The following is a 20,435-nucleotide window of genomic DNA, read 5'->3' as shown; positions in this document are numbered from 1 at the left end:
ACCATGCTCTGTCTTCCTAAAGCCACCGAGTGTTGATGGCACGGGTGCGAGGGCCCTTTCATCGCTGCTTGCAGCTTTAATTAGGGCCCGAGCACCGATGGTGTGAGGACCCTCTTGGAATTGCTCTGTTTATTATTATTATTATTATTCTTCTCCGCATTGAATTGCATTTTTGAGGGCCTAAACATGCGCGAAAACTCACGAAACTTTGCACACGCGTCAGAACTGGCGAAAATTTACATCTGATATAGGTTTCAGAATTGGACGGGGCAAAATGGCTCGATAGCGCCACCTATAAAAGTTCAACGGAGTGCGCCTCCTGCAACGTTCCACGTACGTGCACGAAATTCGGTACATACGTGTAATGACCTAATACCTACAAAAAAGTCTCTTGGAGCATAGCCCTAAACACAACAGGAAGTCAGCCATTTTGAACTTCCTCTCAGATTTTTGTGCAGTTTTTGCCATTTTCAGGCCTCGTACTTTAACGAACTCCTCCTACAGTTTTAATCTGATCATCTTCAAATTTGGTGAGTGTAATCTTAAGGCCTTTGCGACGTTAAATTGCGAAGATCTTGAGTTTTCGTCGAAGGGCGGGTCCTCGGCGGCCTTACAAATTTCGATGTTTCGCCATGAAACAGGAAGTTGCTGTAACTCAGGCATGGAATGTCCAATCTCCCCCAAACTTCACACGTTTGATAAGAGTTCTGTCCTGAACACATGGCCATGCTCATATTCAGTTATAGTCATAGCGCCACCTGCTGGCAACAGGAAGTGACATGTTTAACACTGTTATGGACTCCTAATAACATATAAAAAAGTGCCAGCAAGTGCGAAACATGCTAACAACATACTAGAAGCATGCTAAAACATGCTAGCAAACTCTTAGCTAAGTGCTAAAGCATGCTATTATTGCAATTAAATAGGAATTTGCTGTAACTCAGGCATGGAATGTCCAATCTGCCCCAAACTTCACACTTTTGATAAGCGTTCTGTCCTGAACACATCTACATGATAATATTCAGTTATAGTAATAGCGCCACCTACTGGCAACAGGAAGTGTCATGTTTAACACGTTGATGCCATTCTAGCAACATGTTAAAAATGCCATTGAGGTCTAAACATGCTAGAAACATGTTAAAACATGCTAGCAATACTTAGCTAAGTGCTAAAGCATGCTAATTCAATGAAACAGGATGTTGTTGTTACTCAAGAAGGCAATGTCCAATATGCGCCAAACTTCACACTTTTAATAAACGTTCTGTCCTGAACACATGACCATGCTCATATTCAGTTACAGTCATAGTGCCACCTGCTGGCAACAGGAAGTGACATGTTAAACACTGTTGTGGACATATAAAAACATATAAAAAAAGTGCCAGCAAGTGCTAAACATGCTAACAACATACTAGAAACATGCTAAAACATGCTAGCAAACACTTAGCTAAGTGCTAAAGCATGCTATTGCTGCAATTAAATAGGAATTTGCTGTAACACAGGCATGGAATGTCCAATCTGCCCCAAACTTCACACGTTTGATAAGAGTCATGGCCTGAACACATCTACATGAGAATATTCAGTTATAGTAATAGCGCCACCTGCTGTCAACAGGAAGTGACATGTTTAACACTGTTGTGGTCTCCTAATAACATATATAAAAGAGCCAGCAAGTGCTAAACAGGTTAGCAACATACTAGAAACATGCTAGCAAACACTTAGCTAAGTGATAAAGCATGCTATTACTGCAATTAAATAGGAATTTGCTGTAACTCAGGCATGGAACGTCCAATCTGCCCCAAACTTCACATGTTTGATAAGAATCATGGCCTGAACGCATGCCTATGCTCAAATTCAGTTATAGTAATAGCGCCACCTACTGGCAACAGGAAGTGACATGTTTAACACGTTGATGCCGTTCTAGCAACATGTTAAAAATGCCATTGAGTTCTAAACATGCTAGAAACATATTAAAACATGCTAGCAATACTTAGCTAAGTGCTAAAGCATGCTAATTCAATGAAACAGGACTTTGTTGTTACTCAAGAAGGCAATGTACAATCTACCCCAAACGTCACACGTTTGATAAGAGTTATCTCTTGAACACATGTCCATGCTCATATTTAGTTATAGTCATAGCGCCACCTGCTGGCAACAGGAAGTGACGTTTAACACTGTTCTTGACTCCTAATAACATATAAAAAAATGCCAGTAGGTGCTAAACATCCTACCAACATACTAGAGACATGCTAAAACATAATAGCAAACACTTAGCTAAGTGCTAAAGAATGATATTACTGCAATTAAATATGAATTTGCTGTAACTCAGGCATGGAATGTCCAATCTGCCCCAAACTTCACACTTTTGATAAGCGTTCTGTCCTGAACACATGACCATGCTTATATTCAGTTACAGTCATAGCGCCACCTGCTGGCAACAGGAAGTGACATGTTTAACACTGTTGTGGACTCCTAATAACATATAAAAAAGTGCCAGCAAGTGTTAAACATGCTAACAACATACTAGAAACATGCTAAAACATGCTAGCAAACTCTTAGCCAAGTGCTAAAGCATGCTATTATTGCAATTAAATAGGAATTTGCTGTAACTCAGGCATGGAATGTCCAATCTGCCCCAAACTTCACACTTTTGATAAGAGTCATGGCCTGAACACATCTACATGAGAATGTTCAGTTATAGTAATAGCGCCACCAACTGGCAACAGGAAGTGACATGTTTAACACGTTGATGCCGTTCTAGCAACATGTTAAAACATGCTAACAATGCTTAGCTAAGTTCTAAAGAATGCTAATTCAATGAAACATGACTTTGTTGTTACTCAAGAAGGCAATGTCCAATTTGCACCAAACTTCACATGTTTGATAAGAGTTCTGTCCTGAACACACATCCATGCTCATATTCAGTTATAGTCATAACGCCACCTACTGGCAACAGAAACTGACATGGTTAACACAGTAATGCAGTACTAACCACATAATTATTGTGTACTAAGCATGCTAGAAACAGACTGAACATGCTAGCAACACTTAGCTGAGTCATGAAGCATGCTATTATCACCATTATACAAAACATTTTGTAACTGACTTTGACATACTCTTACTATATATACCTCCTTAAATGTACATTTCCCAACCATGCTCTGCCTTCCTAAAGCCACCGAGTGTTGATGGCACGGGTGCGAGGGCCCTTTCATCGCTGCTTGCAGCTTTAATTAGGGCCCGAGCACCGATGGTGAGAGGACCCTATTGTTTTTGCTCCGTTTATTATTATTCTTCTTCTCCAAAGTGAATCGCTTTTTAGAGGGCCTAAACATGCTCGAAAACTCATGAAACTTTGCACACGCTTCAGAAGTGGTGAAAATTTACGTGTGATATGGTTTTCAGAATTGTGGGGGGCAAATTCGGTAAATTATTGCCCCCACATTTTGCCCCGGCTCCTGGTTTCACGTACAGGTATGAAATTTGGTACATACATGTAATGACCCAATACCTACAGAAAAGTCTCTTGGAGCATAGCCCTAAACACAACAGGAAGTGAGCTATTTTGAACTTCCTCCTGGATTTTGGGCATTTTTCGTAATTTCCTGATGTTGTACTTTAACGAACTCCTCCTACAGATTTGATCTGATACTCTTCAAATTTGGTGAGTGTAATCTTAAGGCCTTTGTGACGTTAAATTGCGAAGATCTAGAGTTTTCGTCGAAGGGTGTGCCCTCGGCGGCCTGACAAACATCTATCTATAAATTACAGGAACGTCTGTCTGTCTGTCTGTCTGTGTGTGTGTGTGTCTGTTCCTCGCATATCTCTCGAACCGTTAGTCCGATTGATTTCAAACTCGACAGGTGTCTTGCCACGGGCACGAGTAAGTGCAGTGCCAAGTTTGACATTGTTTGGATGAGAAATGCAAAAGATATCGTTAAATATATCATTTTTAGAAGGTTGTGGTTTAAAAATAAACATTCTGACATTAGAGAGTTGTATCGGTCAAAGAAGCCCCAAGAAGGCTGTGGTTTAAAAATAAACATTCTGACATAAACACTCAGTCAGCTACACTGTTTACTTCTGAATATTATAGTTTGGTTCCCGAACGTGATAAATCCATCTATCTATAAATTACAGAAACGTCCGTCTGTCTGTCTGTGTGTTATTCGCATATCTCTCGAATGTGAGATAACCACTAAATGTGTGAAAACCACTATTTTCTGTTTCAAACTTTCACATAGCATCTTTAGGTTATAACAACATTGAAAATCAAAATCTGGATTTGAATTTTTTAAGATTTATTATAAAAACGGATTATTTTTTCCCAAAAATGCAATAAATTCATGACTTTTTTTTTTTTTTTTAAATGCTATTAATCCATTGAATCAATATAAAGTTATTTTTGATCATATTGCCATCGCAAGAAATATCTCCTGAACTTTTTTGACGGCGATCAGCTCACAAAAACTGATTTTGCACGGGCACTTTGCACTGCTCCCTGAATCGAGGTGCTTATTCATTTGTGGATGTAAACTGAATCTGTAAGTCAGCTATGCTGTTAGTGTTTACTTCTGAATATTATATTTCATTCTGGTGCGCTTAACGTTGTCGCTACTGTGTAATAGTAGCCTATGCTATTCACCAACTAAACATATCCTATTCAATGCGTTCACAGTCTCTTTCACGGGCATCATTTGTAGTTGCCTATTCACAAACTGTTTGCTCAAGCATAGCGTTTTCTCGGAGTTCACTGTGTGCTTTTTACCATGCACAAATAAAAATGTCACTGAACTTTTGCTGTGTAATTGTAACAATAAGCACACACCAAACCAACAATTACTAAAAACACACACAAAAACTGATTTTGCACGGGCATTTTTTGCACTAGTTCACCCAATTTCGGCCTTTTGGTGATATATGCATGATCAGATAAGTTCAATATTAATGTTGCTTGCAGTTCTGATGTTGCTAGGCAACCACAGACAGCCTGCAGTAACTCAGGCATACAATTTTCAATCTGCCACAAACTTCACATGTTTGATAAGAGTCCTGTCCTGAACACATGCCAATGCTCATTATGATTATAGCAATAGCACCACCTGCTGGTAGCAGGAAGTGTGGCAAATACAAAACGTGCTCGAAAAATCATGAAACTTTGCACACGCTTCAGAAGTGGTGACAATTTACGTGTGATGTGGTTTTAAAAATTGGGTGGGGCAAAATGGCTTACTTATTGCCCCTACATTTTGCCCCGGCTCGACGTTTCACGTACAGGTATGAAATTTGGTACACACATGTAAAGACCCAATACCTACAAAAAAGTCTCTTGGAGCATAGCCCTAAACACAACAGGAAGTCAGTTATTTTGAACTTCCTGTCAGATTTTGGGCAGTTTTTGCCATTTCCTGATGTTGTACTTTAACAAACTCCTACAGTTTTGATCTGATCCTCTTCAAATTTGGTGAGTGTAATCTTAAGGCCTTTCCTAAAGGTGCCGGGTGGCGGTGGCAGGGGTGCGAGGGCCCTTTTCATCGCTGCTTGCAGCTTTAATTATTATTATTATTATTCTTCTCCGCATTGAATTGCATTTTTGAGGGCCTAAACATGCGCGAAAACTCACGAAACTTTGCACACGCGTCAGAACTGGCGAAAATTTACATCTGATATAGGTTTCAGAATTGGACGGGGCAAAATGGCTCGATAGCGCCACCTATAAAAGTTCAACGGAGTGCGCCTCCTGCAACGTTCCACGTACGTGCACGAAATTCGGTACATACGTGTAATGACCTAATACCTACAAAAAAGTCTCTTGGAGCATAGCCCTAAACACAACAGGAAGTCAGCCATTTTGAACTTCCTCTCAGATTTTTGTGCAGTTTTTGCCATTTTCAGGCCTCGTACTTTAACGAACTCCTCCTACAGTTTTAATCTGATCATCTTCAAATTTGGTGAGTGTAATCTTAAGGCCTTTGCGACGTTAAATTGCGAAGATCTTGAGTTTTCGTCGAAGGGCGGGTCCTCGGCGGCCTTACAAATTTCGATGTTTCGCCATGAAACAGGAAGTTGCTGTAACTCAGGCATGGAATGTCCAATCTCCCCCAAACTTCACACGTTTGATAAGAGTTCTGTCCTGAACACATGGCCATGCTCATATTCAGTTATAGTCATAGCGCCACCTGCTGGCAACAGGAAGTGACATGTTTAACACTGTTATGGACTCCTAATAACATATAAAAAAGTGCCAGCAAGTGCGAAACATGCTAACAACATACTAGAAGCATGCTAAAACATGCTAGCAAACTCTTAGCTAAGTGCTAAAGCATGCTATTATTGCAATTAAATAGGAATTTGCTGTAACTCAGGCATGGAATGTCCAATCTGCCCCAAACTTCACACTTTTGATAAGCGTTCTGTCCTGAACACATCTACATGATAATATTCAGTTATAGTAATAGCGCCACCTACTGGCAACAGGAAGTGTCATGTTTAACACGTTGATGCCATTCTAGCAACATGTTAAAAATGCCATTGAGGTCTAAACATGCTAGAAACATGTTAAAACATGCTAGCAATACTTAGCTAAGTGCTAAAGCATGCTAATTCAATGAAACAGGATGTTGTTGTTACTCAAGAAGGCAATGTCCAATATGCGCCAAACTTCACACTTTTAATAAACGTTCTGTCCTGAACACATGACCATGCTCATATTCAGTTACAGTCATAGTGCCACCTGCTGGCAACAGGAAGTGACATGTTAAACACTGTTGTGGACATATAAAAACATATAAAAAAAGTGCCAGCAAGTGCTAAACATGCTAACAACATACTAGAAACATGCTAAAACATGCTAGCAAACACTTAGCTAAGTGCTAAAGCATGCTATTGCTGCAATTAAATAGGAATTTGCTGTAACACAGGCATGGAATGTCCAATCTGCCCCAAACTTCACACGTTTGATAAGAGTCATGGCCTGAACACATCTACATGAGAATATTCAGTTATAGTAATAGCGCCACCTGCTGTCAACAGGAAGTGACATGTTTAACACTGTTGTGGTCTCCTAATAACATATATAAAAGAGCCAGCAAGTGCTAAACAGGTTAGCAACATACTAGAAACATGCTAGCAAACACTTAGCTAAGTGATAAAGCATGCTATTACTGCAATTAAATAGGAATTTGCTGTAACTCAGGCATGGAACGTCCAATCTGCCCCAAACTTCACATGTTTGATAAGAATCATGGCCTGAACGCATGCCTATGCTCAAATTCAGTTATAGTAATAGCGCCACCTACTGGCAACAGGAAGTGACATGTTTAACACGTTGATGCCGTTCTAGCAACATGTTAAAAATGCCATTGACTTCTAAACATGCTAGAAACATATTAAAACATGCTAGCAATACTTAGCTAAGTGCTAAAGCATGCTAATTCAATGAAACAGGACTTTGTTGTTACTCAAGAAGGCAATGTACAATCTACCCCAAACGTCACACGTTTGATAAGAGTTATCTCTTGAACACATGTCCATGCTCATATTTAGTTATAGTCATAGCGCCACCTGCTGGCAACAGGAAGTGACGTTTAACACTGTTCTTGACTCCTAATAACATATAAAAAAATGCCAGTAGGTGCTAAACATCCTACCAACATACTAGAGACATGCTAAAACATAATAGCAAACACTTAGCTAAGTGCTAAAGAATGATATTACTGCAATTAAATATGAATTTGCTGTAACTCAGGCATGGAATGTCCAATCTGCCCCAAACTTCACACTTTTGATAAGCGTTCTGTCCTGAACACATGACCATGCTTATATTCAGTTACAGTCATAGCGCCACCTGCTGGCAACAGGAAGTGACATGTTTAACACTGTTGTGGACTCCTAATAACATATAAAAAAGTGCCAGCAAGTGTTAAACATGCTAACAACATACTAGAAACATGCTAAAACATGCTAGCAAACTCTTAGCCAAGTGCTAAAGCATGCTATTATTGCAATTAAATAGGAATTTGCTGTAACTCAGGCATGGAATGTCCAATCTGCCCCAAACTTCACACTTTTGATAAGAGTCATGGCCTGAACACATCTACATGAGAATGTTCAGTTATAGTAATAGCGCCACCAACTGGCAACAGGAAGTGACATGTTTAACACGTTGATGCCGTTCTAGCAACATGTTAAAACATGCTAACAATGCTTAGCTAAGTTCTAAAGAATGCTAATTCAATGAAACATGACTTTGTTGTTACTCAAGAAGGCAATGTCCAATTTGCACCAAACTTCACATGTTTGATAAGAGTTCTGTCCTGAACACACATCCATGCTCATATTCAGTTATAGTCATAACGCCACCTACTGGCAACAGAAACTGACATGGTTAACACAGTAATGCAGTACTAACCACATAATTATTGTGTACTAAGCATGCTAGAAACAGACTGAACATGCTAGCAACACTTAGCTGAGTCATGAAGCATGCTATTATCACCATTATACAAAACATTTTGTAACTGACTTTGACATACTCTTACTATATATACCTCCTTAAATGTACATTTCCCAACCATGCTCTGCCTTCCTAAAGCCACCGAGTGTTGATGGCACGGGTGCGAGGGCCCTTTCATCGCTGCTTGCAGCTTTAATTTACATTTTTATTTCCTCATTTCAGACTTCACCGGTCTCAAGTTATTAACCCATCAACCCATTTTCATAAGCAAACTGTAAGACTTCAGCAACTTCATGTTTGCTCTGTGATCAAAAGCAAAACAACAGTATAGATTTGACTCTAAAATCTCATTGGATGAGCCACATCCATAATGCATGATTTTGCATGCATGATTGCACGTCAGTTGTATATTATTAATATTATTGCACCAAGTTGCTATGTTGCTTGGCAACCATAAGCAATTTACAGTTAGGTTAAAGAACTGCAATACCAAACGCAAGAAATGTTTATTGTAAACTTTAATAAATGTAATCTTAATTGAACATTGGTTGGTTCTCATATTGCTGCAGAATTACTGCAAAAATTGTGTGGCCTCTTGTGGCTTATTGCTAATTAGTTATGTTGGTAATGTAAGCTCATACTTAAATAGCTCAATTTCTTCATGTTAAACTTGATTTGACTGATTTGATGAACAATAAATAAGGGTGAAAATAATCACACAGACTAATCTAGGGACTAGAGTATCAGTGTTGGGCTGTTCTTACTTGGCTCAAACAGAAACACTATAGCAATCACCCAGAACAACTGAGCTATGTTGTAGCAATGTGCTAAAAACCCTAAGACCACCTCAGAAACAGCATAGTTTCTGTGTAGAATTTACCTCATAGCAACACCCTGGCAACCATTACAGTTGCGGCAACTTCTGCACAGGTAAGCATTTCTCAGTTTCTTGTGGAAATGTGAAGATTGAATCATAAGCAGAAGAAGAAAGTTCAGCAGAAGAAAGAAATTAATACAGGTTTGGAACAACTTGGGGGTGAGTAAATGATGACAGAATCTTAATTTTTGGGTGAATTATCCCTTTCAGCGCAAACTTGCCAACACAACACTGAAACACATACTAACCCCTAACCTAAAGTCTACAATTAACCTAGTATATCACTGCTAACACATCCTGATGAACAGCATTACCGTTTGTCACTATCAGATCCATCTGTGTTTTATCTGAACTCTGAGCGGAACATTTCTTGACAGGTGACTTGCGCTTAACTGGTTTGGGGTATTTCAGTCTCCTAAAATATATGGCCTGTCAAGTATTGTTAACCATTACCTTTTCTCTTAACGTAAGCTAACAACAAATAACACATTAAGAGCACTAGAAGAACAATCAGTGAATCAGTTCATGAGTGTCAGTTTAATTTCAGTAGATGTTATTCTTTCACTTTTGTAGATGTGAATCTAATAAATCTCATTATCATTAACACTGCATCTAATTGACTAAAATACAGACATTGATACGCTGCAATGAGCCATAAGAAAAAACATGAACAAATGCATACAGGCAAAAAATAAACTAACATGTAAGAACGAACATAAAAATGTACATGGAATAACACAGTCTGACTTGTGGCATTTAATGTGGCCTTTTGTTGGAAATGTTATTCGAAAATGTAAGCTTTGATTACCATAAGCTTGTTTTATTAAAGGTTGAAGTAATTAAATGCATCTCTACAATTAGAATTTATGGCACTTCCACTTTATTATTTTTAAAAACAGTCTCACCAAATGCCTAAATTACAGATCTCTTTTAAAAGCAAAGCTATTATTAAAATTACCAATGTTGGGAGATTCAAATAAAATTTTAGACTTTAAAATGTCTAAAATAAAGCTATTGAGGTAAGAGAAAAATGAACTGCCTAGAGTCCAGCATCACATTACAGTCCAACCATTTAATTTAAATGTAGCTGCTTTGTATGTTCTAGATCAATGCTGGAAATGTTGACTCACCCACTACCATGATGTTGAGCTCAAAGCCCTGTTTCATGGCTTTCCTCCTCATCTGCTCCAGGATGGCATCGATGCCCACGTAGCTAAAGTCCACGCTGGGTTTCTCCAGGCACATGGCCGGGGGCATATCTTGTATAACAGACTCTGCCATGATGCTACTGCTGCTGCTACTGCTGCTGTAGCTGGAAATGACCTCTGACCCTGAAGACATGAAGAGAAGATACAATGAGGAGCTGTATATCATGGGGTATTTTGATTTAAGGCTCATATGCACTCCACAGCAATCAACAGCATTCACCCTACAAGGTATTTTATAAGCTGAGTCTGAGACAGACACTCTTGGAGAGAATGTGCTTCTACACAGCTGGACTTAGACATAATAAACAGGGAACTCATCTACGGCCTGCAGCCAGCTAGCACATTTTTTACTTCTCGATTTATACAAATATCCATTTATTTGAGGCTTATTATTGGGCCAAAAATGTTCTCATCTCTCTCCAAATGCATCCATCATGTGAAAGAGCCCCTTTCTCCACATTATCTACTGACATTATTTAGAGTACAACAATCGCATGACCCCCTCAGTGATCGGATCAGGTTACTGTTAGACTTAGACTACAACAGAAGCCAAGGCACATTGTTTATGGATTATGATCAGATCGCTGTAACCACATTTGATCTGGGACATATTTTGACCACATTTTTAAATAAAGGTGTAAATGCAAATAAATCACACGTCACACTCTGATAAATCACGTCACCTTGATGGACTAAGAAATGTGAATGCCTGAGGAGTTGAATTGACAAGAAATGGCAGAAAGAATTTTGAATGCATTCTTTCAATGTTTTTAAGTTCTGTAAATTACAGACATTGTTCGATTAACACAACCAGCATAAGTATAGCCAGTATGATCGGATCTCCATCCAATCATGCTGCAGACACATTGGAAAGAAAAAAAAAGATCTGGACAGGAAACGCATGCCAATTCCAGGTGAAAGGGAAAATTGTGTAACATAGGTCATTCACAAGAGACTTCACAAGAATTAGATAAGAAATACCTGATGTCTAAAACAAAACTCCCACCAGACTCCTTCATGATAAAAATACATGAACCACTTACTTTGTGTGAGAAATACCCATATTCAGTGATAAGATACTCATGTGGTGATCAAAACATCATGCTAGTAGTGAAAGACAACAACACATGATGTTTGTACGACTTTTCTTTTAAATAGAAGTTGCAACAACACTTCAACAGAAGTCAATGGAGCCCCAGAGTGTACCTCTTCAGCGGGCCCCATAGCGAGCCCCATGGATCAGCGAGTCCTTCCAGCAGACAAAGCAGTTACAATTTCTTCCAGTCAGTAACTTGATCCACTGGCAGCTTCTCAGGGTTCGGTACATTTATTCAGAAAGCCTGTCGGCTCCTCTCCACCCTGTCAGGGCGTCAAGCCAACAGACCCACAGCCACTGGATTCCTTGCTTCACAAAAGACCCGCTCTTCCCCAGAGACTCTCCAATGTTACAATACATTACAGGTATGCTAGGGCAAACAGCAGCACAGAAACTTGTTTTGAAAAGTAACTGAAACATTTAGAAGGTGTTCACAGTTCACAGGATAGCAAACATTTCTTTCTACTCACTGGTTCAGTCTAATGTCTCACCTTGACTGTGATGAGGTGATGAAAGAGAAGAGAATCCATCTCTTTCAACACAGAGAATAGACAACCAAGTTGTCAAGTTATTCGAGTTATTTACATAAAGTACGTGCATTAAACCATCATTGATTCAATGATATTGATGGACAGGTTTTAAAATTCTATACTATTTTGTCTAAATAAATAAACAATTAAAATAAATTATTATGAAATAAATCACTAAAAACTAAAATTTAGATGCACAGATATTACAATTCTTTCAAATAACCAATATATTGTCAGATTTAAAAATTCTAGGCATTTCTGTCTGTAAATAAATGCCTAAATAAAACTTAAAACATAAATTGTAGATATGTAAATAAATAGTTATAAAGAAGTTCATTTTGAGATTTGCCAAATATAATATTTAACAGTGTTAAATTAGTGTTAAATTTAAATTTCAGTGTGTGTTACATGATGGCAAAGGTAATATCTACATGTAAAAATGGAAAACAAGTAAGTACAAATAAATATCCAATATGACATTGATAAATAAAAATCTCTAACACGAGGCAATAACTGATGGAACTGAAAAATCGTTTCATCCAGTGTCTTCAATCAAATATCTCAATGTACAAATATGCTGACTGGATTGCACTCTTGAGCTTCCTTTTGACAGAATAGACTGGAAAAACAAACCGAACAAGCCAGAAGGAACAACTAAAACACCCTTTCAGCATGGAAAGAGGCTAAATGGAGCTCCATGCACCTCTTAACAACTCTCACTCTCACCTGAATGAGGAGTGTGTTCAAACAACTGAATTAGCTCTCTCTGCTCTGATTAAGCATTCTGAGAACAGATGGCAGGCATGTGGCAACAACACTTTTCCAATGAAGAAGGCTGTCTGAATAGAGAGTCATATTTCCCTGTTCATACTGCCATAACACTGCACCCGGTGAGGACACACACAAAGCCTCCACCTCTAATGGCACACAGACTACATCCTCAGTTCATTTAAAACTGTTTGCGTCCCCTCCTTCTTTCCATTTAGCCAGGTCAAGGCAAGAATCACCTTCTTCACATTCCACTGCTTGGTATCCGCCCCAACATCCTCCTCATGGTTAAATACACATAGATGAATGCAGAGAGGGAAAGAGTCATCTCAAGCTCCTCTTTTGCCATAATGTCAACAGAGGTTAAAGTGATACAAAGGAGCATCAAAATGGCCCATGCTGACTTAAGACAAGGCCACTGTATTTAAAAACTTACTCAAAGGGAACAGCAGAACAGTATTTCTATTAGACCTACTCCTGATTCAAAGGAAATTATAATATACATTACAACAGGCCTACAAAAAAAAAAAAACATTATGGCAGATGCCTCTCTAAAGTTGTCCATGTGTAGTGATTGTTGGCTGAACGTCTGATACATAAAAGGCACACAAAATGGGAAACACTTCAGGTAGGGCTGGGCAAAAAATTGATTTTTCAATTAAAATGTTGTCGATTCAATATCAATTTTCAAAAGCCACGAATCAATCTTTTTCTTTTCTGTCCAGAAACATTGAACATAATGTCGGATTGACGTTAATCTTATTACTAGACTTCTCCACTAGATGTCATCCTCTTATTTACCTTGTACGATTTTACAGCGGGGACCCTGGCTGTGTCCAAAATCACACCCTAAACCCTTAAATACAGCACTATTTGATGGGACAGCCATTTGTAGTGGTGTCTGAAACACAGTGGACATTGTCGAGTGCGCTCATTCAATCCCATAACGCACCGCAAAAACGACTAGAGAATACCCATAATGTACTGTAAGGGTCGTGCCAAATGAACTCTTGCGTCTGACCAGAATATGGTGCCTGCAGAGGAATTATCTATCCATCCATTTTCCAAACCGCTGGTCCAATGTGGCTACAGCGTAATATCATACAGGTATAAATTCATTTTTAACTGATTTTTATAAATTGTTTAATTAAGGTTTATACATGCTTGTTTCCATGACAGAGTTCAAGATAAATATTGTCATCTTACTACTGGAGCTGAAAGTTTGCTAAGCTTAAAATAATTATTAAACAGCAAGCACAAATTACGCAAAAGCCCTTCCGGCGCACTCAATGTCCGAATTCGCTCACTCGTTTTGGACTAATGTAGGGAATAGTGAATAAGGGTACAGTATATGAGGGGATTTTGAACACAGCCTCTGTCATTAATTACATGCTTAACATGGCAGATGCAGCGTGAAAGACATTCCAGACAGTTAAAGGAACTGTAACTGTCCCAATCAGGCCAGTGCTGCATAGTCTTGAAAGTTTATCATTTGCACACGTTTTTAAGCCTTGCCAATTTAAACATTCACACGCTGTGTGAGAAGTTTTGTGTGTGCACACTTCCGAGGCGCACACACAGAAAGTTGTGCATCTCAGACAGCGTACAAACAATAAAAAGACTTCTCTTTCACGTCTTCTAGAGCTTGAACGGACAAGTTCACACAAAATTATCTCAAAATGCCTGTCTTGGCTAGTATCCTAGTCGGTTACAGCTTAAGTGAACGTAAACAGTAGAGAAAGACAATGCATGTGTAATGTATCAGTATATTTGATCTGTGCATTCTGTCTTAGACAGCAGAAGGTTTATTAGGCTGCTGTCACTTTGTGTTTTAATGTTAATCAAACATCAAAAGAAAGAAAGATTTTCTCTGTGGTGTCGAAAATAGAATGGAGAATTGTGAAATTTCACTAGTATCTACAATTTTGGTACCCTGGTAAGTTCTCGCGAGAGCACAAGTTCAATTTGCTCAGCGAGTTACTCTGGTGTCGAGTAATGATGCTCATTAAATATGCCCCTCGATCTGAGCTGCACCAATCACATCGGGTTATCTGATATAGGCGGGCCAGAGGCGAGCTAAACAGATGACGACAGCGCTGTGACGTTGCAGTCATTAGTAAACATTGCAAGATGCCTATGGATGAATACCAGTTGTTTGAAACGGCTTTGGCCGCTACAATGAACGAGTTAGACTTGGCTTTTTATCTAAAACAGGAACAGAAGACGCCGCTCGAATCGTTCCTTTGCAAGAAGGACGTTTTTGCTGTTTTGCCGACCGGATACGGTAAGAGTAATCTACCAGTTAGCTCCGCTGGTAGCTAAGCGTATGGGGTTTATTGTTGTGATTGGTCATAGTGTTATCCAATTGCGTGCAGTGAGATTTTCAAATGCATGCTTGGTGCCGCCCCTCAAGCTGGCCGATTTTCATTAGTCGACGCCAGACCATTAATCTTTTAGATTTAGGTCTGGATTTCCAGGCTACAATTTTGGTGTCATAATCGTATTTTTTTTTTACAATACAAGGAACAAAAACAATAACTATTTTATTCATTTATTTTTTTGAGTGGTAAGACCAGTGAAACTTATTAATTGAATCAATCGAAAATCGGGAATCGAATTGAATTGAGATCTTGTAAAACGGATTCTCATCGGGACATCTGAATTGATACCAAGCCCTAAATTTGGGAGTTTCAAAGTCGTCATCTGATGCATTGTACAGGATTCCTGGAAGACGTTCTTTAACAGTCCACCTGAAAATGAAACGCTGAATTTTCAAAAGTATGTGCAGTTCAGTTCACCATTGTTGCAGTAAACTTGCACAAAGTTCTCTAATTAATAATTTATTAGATGCACACCAGTCTGTTATTGTAGAGACTGATTGGTTGCTTTACATGTTGGCCAGACGTCCTCTTGGGAAGTCCTTGGCCAATGAAAGCTGCGATGGAGTCCAGACCTTCTACCGTTAGACTAGTCCATGTACAATTTCTAAAATTTTCATCAGTTCTGTGGCAGAGAAATTTGCTCCACATCGGCTCCTAAAACCTCAAACCAGGAAGCATGAACATTCAATGTCATGTCCTTACATGTCATATTGCTTATATGGCATTTAAAATGATTGTTTTACAAGTATCAAATGTGAGTAGTACTGACTGCTTAGAATTTTATTTGTTTTACACTACCGTTCAAAAGTTTGGGGTCAGTAGATAGGAAGTCCCCCTATGCGGTTCTAGAAAAGAATATTCACTTGCTGCCTTTAGGGGAATATGGAGGAGATCCTCTTTGGCTCACAGTAATGTCCGGCATCTTAATACCCTCAGTCAAGGAGAGCACTTTACAATAGCTGGAGGTCGCTAAAAAGCCCACCTGTATTGACGAAGGAATCTACAAACTGCACAAAGACTGATCAAACACAAACATTGGGTTTTACTTCACTAAATACACATAAGAAAAACCATTTAAAATCTTTTCCCCCTACTTTAAAGGAATTGTGTTTCAGAGAACTCGTCATGCCAGTTTGTTGAGTTTATCAAGAGCGGATTTCTTGGCAATATACTATACATACAACTTCTTATGAACTGTGTTTCGTAGAAATGTTTGCCTATGACACATTTTTGTACCATCGGTTCTTGGTTCAGCTTCAGCCTCTAATGGAACATAAACCCATTAGCCATCACTGCGAAACATATTTAAAGCATCTAAACTCCCTGACAACAGGCAGAGTCACAACAGAAGAAACAAGCTGACCTACGAATCTATGATTTCCCTTCATACAGGACCACGTGTGACGTCTTTCCTGAGTGATATTGTGCAGCTCAGAAAAGTAAACTGACCCCATGGCCTGTCATAGAGAATGGAAATATATGCCAGTAAAAGGAGCTGTGAACACAGGTGCCTGCGCACAATCAGAGTGACCCCATAAATCTCCAGTACCATTAGCCCGGCCGTTACAACCTTGCCAAATAAGCAAAACAGCTGGAAGACATTAAAATCACATTATAAGAGAGCAGAAAAAAACCTAAATAAAGGCTAATGTGTAATATTACGGCTTGCTTGTGTAGATTATGTCCAGACAGAAATTTATTAGTCAAATTGACCTTCAGTGCCTGGTTGCAACAAACTATTTATTTTGTGTTTTACAGTAGAAAAAAAGTAATGGATTAGGAACAACATGACAGCAATGGGGTCTTTTTTGATTTCTGGATGAAGACATTAAAAAAGGCACCTTAAAGTGAGATCAAAGGCCATAGTGAAAATGAATGCAATTCTCTCTCATTCCTGTGAGTCATCACTCAGTGAACTGCTGTGACAGACAGAGTGTCGACTGACAGGTTTGGGGAGCCTCCGCCGCTAACAGACTCCATGCCTGAGGAGATAACAGTTAGACGGGCCAAGTGAACACTGAAACACCCGCAGAGAAAAACAACATAAGGGTGAGAGGAGAGGTGAACACACAGTCCTGCGGCTGATGATTAGCTGTTTCCTGAATCGGGGAATGTTGGAACCCCGAGACTTGTTTTTAACCAACATGGGATCTATACAAATAGCGAATCTGTTTCCAAGCCATCATTAGAAAAACATTTTTGACGTAATGAGAACCAAATCACAGTTCCTGGCATTATAAGCAGCTATTACCATCATCAGTGAGAATTCAACTACATTGTACCTGATATTTTATTTGATATTAAATGAGCTTTTTGCATATCACAGTGGTTAGTTAAAAACCATCCAACAAGACCCGAAGATATTACACAGTCTCAGTGGACAAAAACAAAACTTTCCATCTGAAACTGAAGAGTTGGACGGTATTAGTCCACTCTCTGTTTTCAATTACAGGCAAAAAACATCTTTCATTTATTGCTGTCTCCAAGACTCCAAGCATTCAGTAACTTTGTAAATAAATGCCAGCGACTCTGCAGTAAAAAGAGAAAGAAGAAAGGAAGTCACGCTGAACGACTGATTTATTCCTCTCAGCCTGAGGTAAAGGTTGCAAATCACTAAATGTGTCCGAGGTGTGACACTTGTAAAGTGGACCCAGAGGATTTGCAAGAGTGTAAGGAGGAAGAAACGGTCTCATCCCAATCTAAGGGGAGTCCATAGGGCTCAGGTCAGACCACACTGAAAAATTTAGCAACTTCCTGTTTGTGCCATTGCAAAAATGCCATCTTGAGCGGCCCTCTGACTATCGAGACAAACAGATTATATTTAGTCAAAATAGCTGTATGGAGAAGATTAATACTGTTTAGTAGGGGTGCATCGATATTAAAATTCTGATGAGCTGATCATTATTTTCATGTTATGTCCAGATACATAAATAGCTGATCATTTATTTTACACTATTTATATTACTTGTCAAAATAAATAAAAAATAAAATTAAACATTTCAAATGTCATAAGTGAATGTAGACATTACATTATAAAATGTAATATATTTATGTTTTTACAAATATTAAAATTCTAAATATTTTCATTATTATTGTTGATTTTAAATAATAAAAAGACAAAAGTATGGGTATACATGGAAAGTATAAACTTTTTTTTAAATGAATACTTTAAAGACACAATAAATTAATCAAAAGTGACAGTAAAATACATTACAAAATTATTTTATTTCAAATAAATATATTGTTTTTTCTATTAATCAAATAGTCCTGAAAAACAATATCAAAATTTCCACAAAAACAGCACAACTGTCTTCAACACTGATAAAAAATAAGAAATGCTTATTGAGCAGCAAATCAGCATAATGATTTCTGAAGGATCATGTGACACTGAAGACTGGAGTAATGATGCTGAAAACTTAGCTTTGATCACAGGAATAAATCGCATTTTAAAATATATTAAAATAGAAAATAGTTATTATTATTTGTCATATTTAGCAATATTACTGTTTTTTCTATATTTTTGAGCAAATGTAACTTTGGTGAACAAAAGAGACTTCTTTCAAAAACATTAAAAAAAAATCTATCTGACGCCAAATTATTAAGCGGTAGTGTACATCCGATATTGGCCCATACAGATCAATTCAAACAACATCTAATATACTGTTGATATTCATTATGGTACAAATATATGGTGCATCTCTAGCCATTATATTCTCAACTGTACCTGTAACAATCAAGCAGTCACTTGAACATTATCATTCCATTCCTGGAGAGGAACCCCAGATGACCAGACATATAACAAACATACATTTAAAAGATATCTTTTTAACATCACCTGATATGACATTTCCTGTGAGCTCTGGAAAAATGGTTACAAACTCTTTCAATGTCTGCTCTTCTCTACACATTCCCCAACATATGATTCCCTGAAAAAATGGGAATGTGATTAATTTATCATGTCTTCTAGACAAGATAAATCCAGTCAAAAAGTACCATTAACGTTTCAAAGATTGAGAAAATATAGGCAGTACTCAGGGGAGCCATCACTTTGCTACAACCTTTCTTTCTCAGAAATGACTCCAGAAAAAAAAAATACTAAGCATAGAATAAGCCTGAGGACATGCATTATGCGAGAACATGCATACAATTATATAAGATTACGATTAAGCTCCGGCAAACTACAAAAGACACCCAGAGGCAAGACCCAGCCATGTAGAAAGTTAGGGAACGACTCTAGCAAGGTCAGACCAGGAAGATCAACAACTCGACGCACAAGAGAGAGGGAGAAAGACAAAAGGAGCGAGGGAATAAGCAAACTTCTGGCCTCCTGCAGAGAGTGGATCAATGCAGAAAGGAAATTGATGTTAACTCTACACAAACACAGAGTGTTAGACTCATAGTATTTGTGTGGGTGTGATGACCGCTCGTTCAGCGCTTCGCTGGGCCGGAGAGGGTGACCTCCGAAGCTTGGGGTTGTAAAAGCAGATGGTGTCATGCACAAAATGGAAAAACGTCTGGAAGTGAGGGATATCGTACTCCCAAACTGGCAAAGGACAGCAGAAGTGTAAGTGAGTGATAAGGTTGGTGTGAAAAACAATGTGGAAGAGGAAACATTGCGAAACATTCTGCTCATCGAGTTTTGCATTTGAAAAAAACTGAAATGAAAATAAAAATGTGACTTGGCTAACCAGCTCACCAACTCCTAATGTTGTTATAGTATGTACTGCAAACGTTCCTGACTGCCAAAACATTAAATGCGCAAAGAGGAAATGTTCTGCCAATAAGCTTTTAGTTGGAATGTCATTCGCAACCCATTCTTCTAGCTAACTAGATATGAGCCATCTGTACTGCATAGCTGGAATGATAGAGCCTTTGGAAATACGGCCCTGGCATTCTTAACAAATGATCCAACAGTAGTCCAGAGAGGTTGAAGTGTATCTTTGAAACGACCGGAATGACCCTTGGAAGATTCTTGGATCTGACCTCAAGGTGAAAGCAACAACCAGAACATCTGGGAATCGAGGCAAAGCTGATACTGCATGGTGACATCACTTCTACAATGCGGAAAATCAGTTAAAATCACATGAGAGATCAGATGAGAGATAGAAAGCAAGTGATTGTGG

At 38.6% G+C, this 20,435-nt stretch overlaps 2 protein-coding genes across 7 annotated transcripts in view; both read right to left on the bottom strand.

Moving 5' to 3' along the window:
* The window catches only part of septin9a (septin 9a), a 105,911-nt gene that overhangs the window by 32,109 nt on the left and 53,367 nt on the right, over positions 1–20,435 (bottom strand). For all 6 annotated transcript variants that reach the window (XM_079887891.1, XM_079887892.1, XM_079887895.1 and 3 more), the window contains one exon: positions 10,460–10,660. In XM_079887891.1, coding sequence (XP_079744017.1) covers positions 10,460–10,660 — 201 coding nt within the window. The remainder of the gene's footprint in view (positions 1–10,459; positions 10,661–20,435) is intronic.
* Positions 1–20,435, bottom strand: part of tnrc6c1 (trinucleotide repeat containing adaptor 6C1) — a 180,320-nt gene that overhangs the window by 154,929 nt on the left and 4,956 nt on the right. The gene's annotated exons all lie outside the window — the stretch shown is intronic.

Source organism: Squalius cephalus, assembly GCF_949319135.1.
Source record: "Squalius cephalus genome assembly, chromosome: 1".
NCBI classification, from domain to species: Eukaryota; Metazoa; Chordata; class Actinopteri; order Cypriniformes; family Leuciscidae; genus Squalius; species Squalius cephalus.
This window is presented reverse-complemented; position numbering and strand designations above follow the sequence as displayed.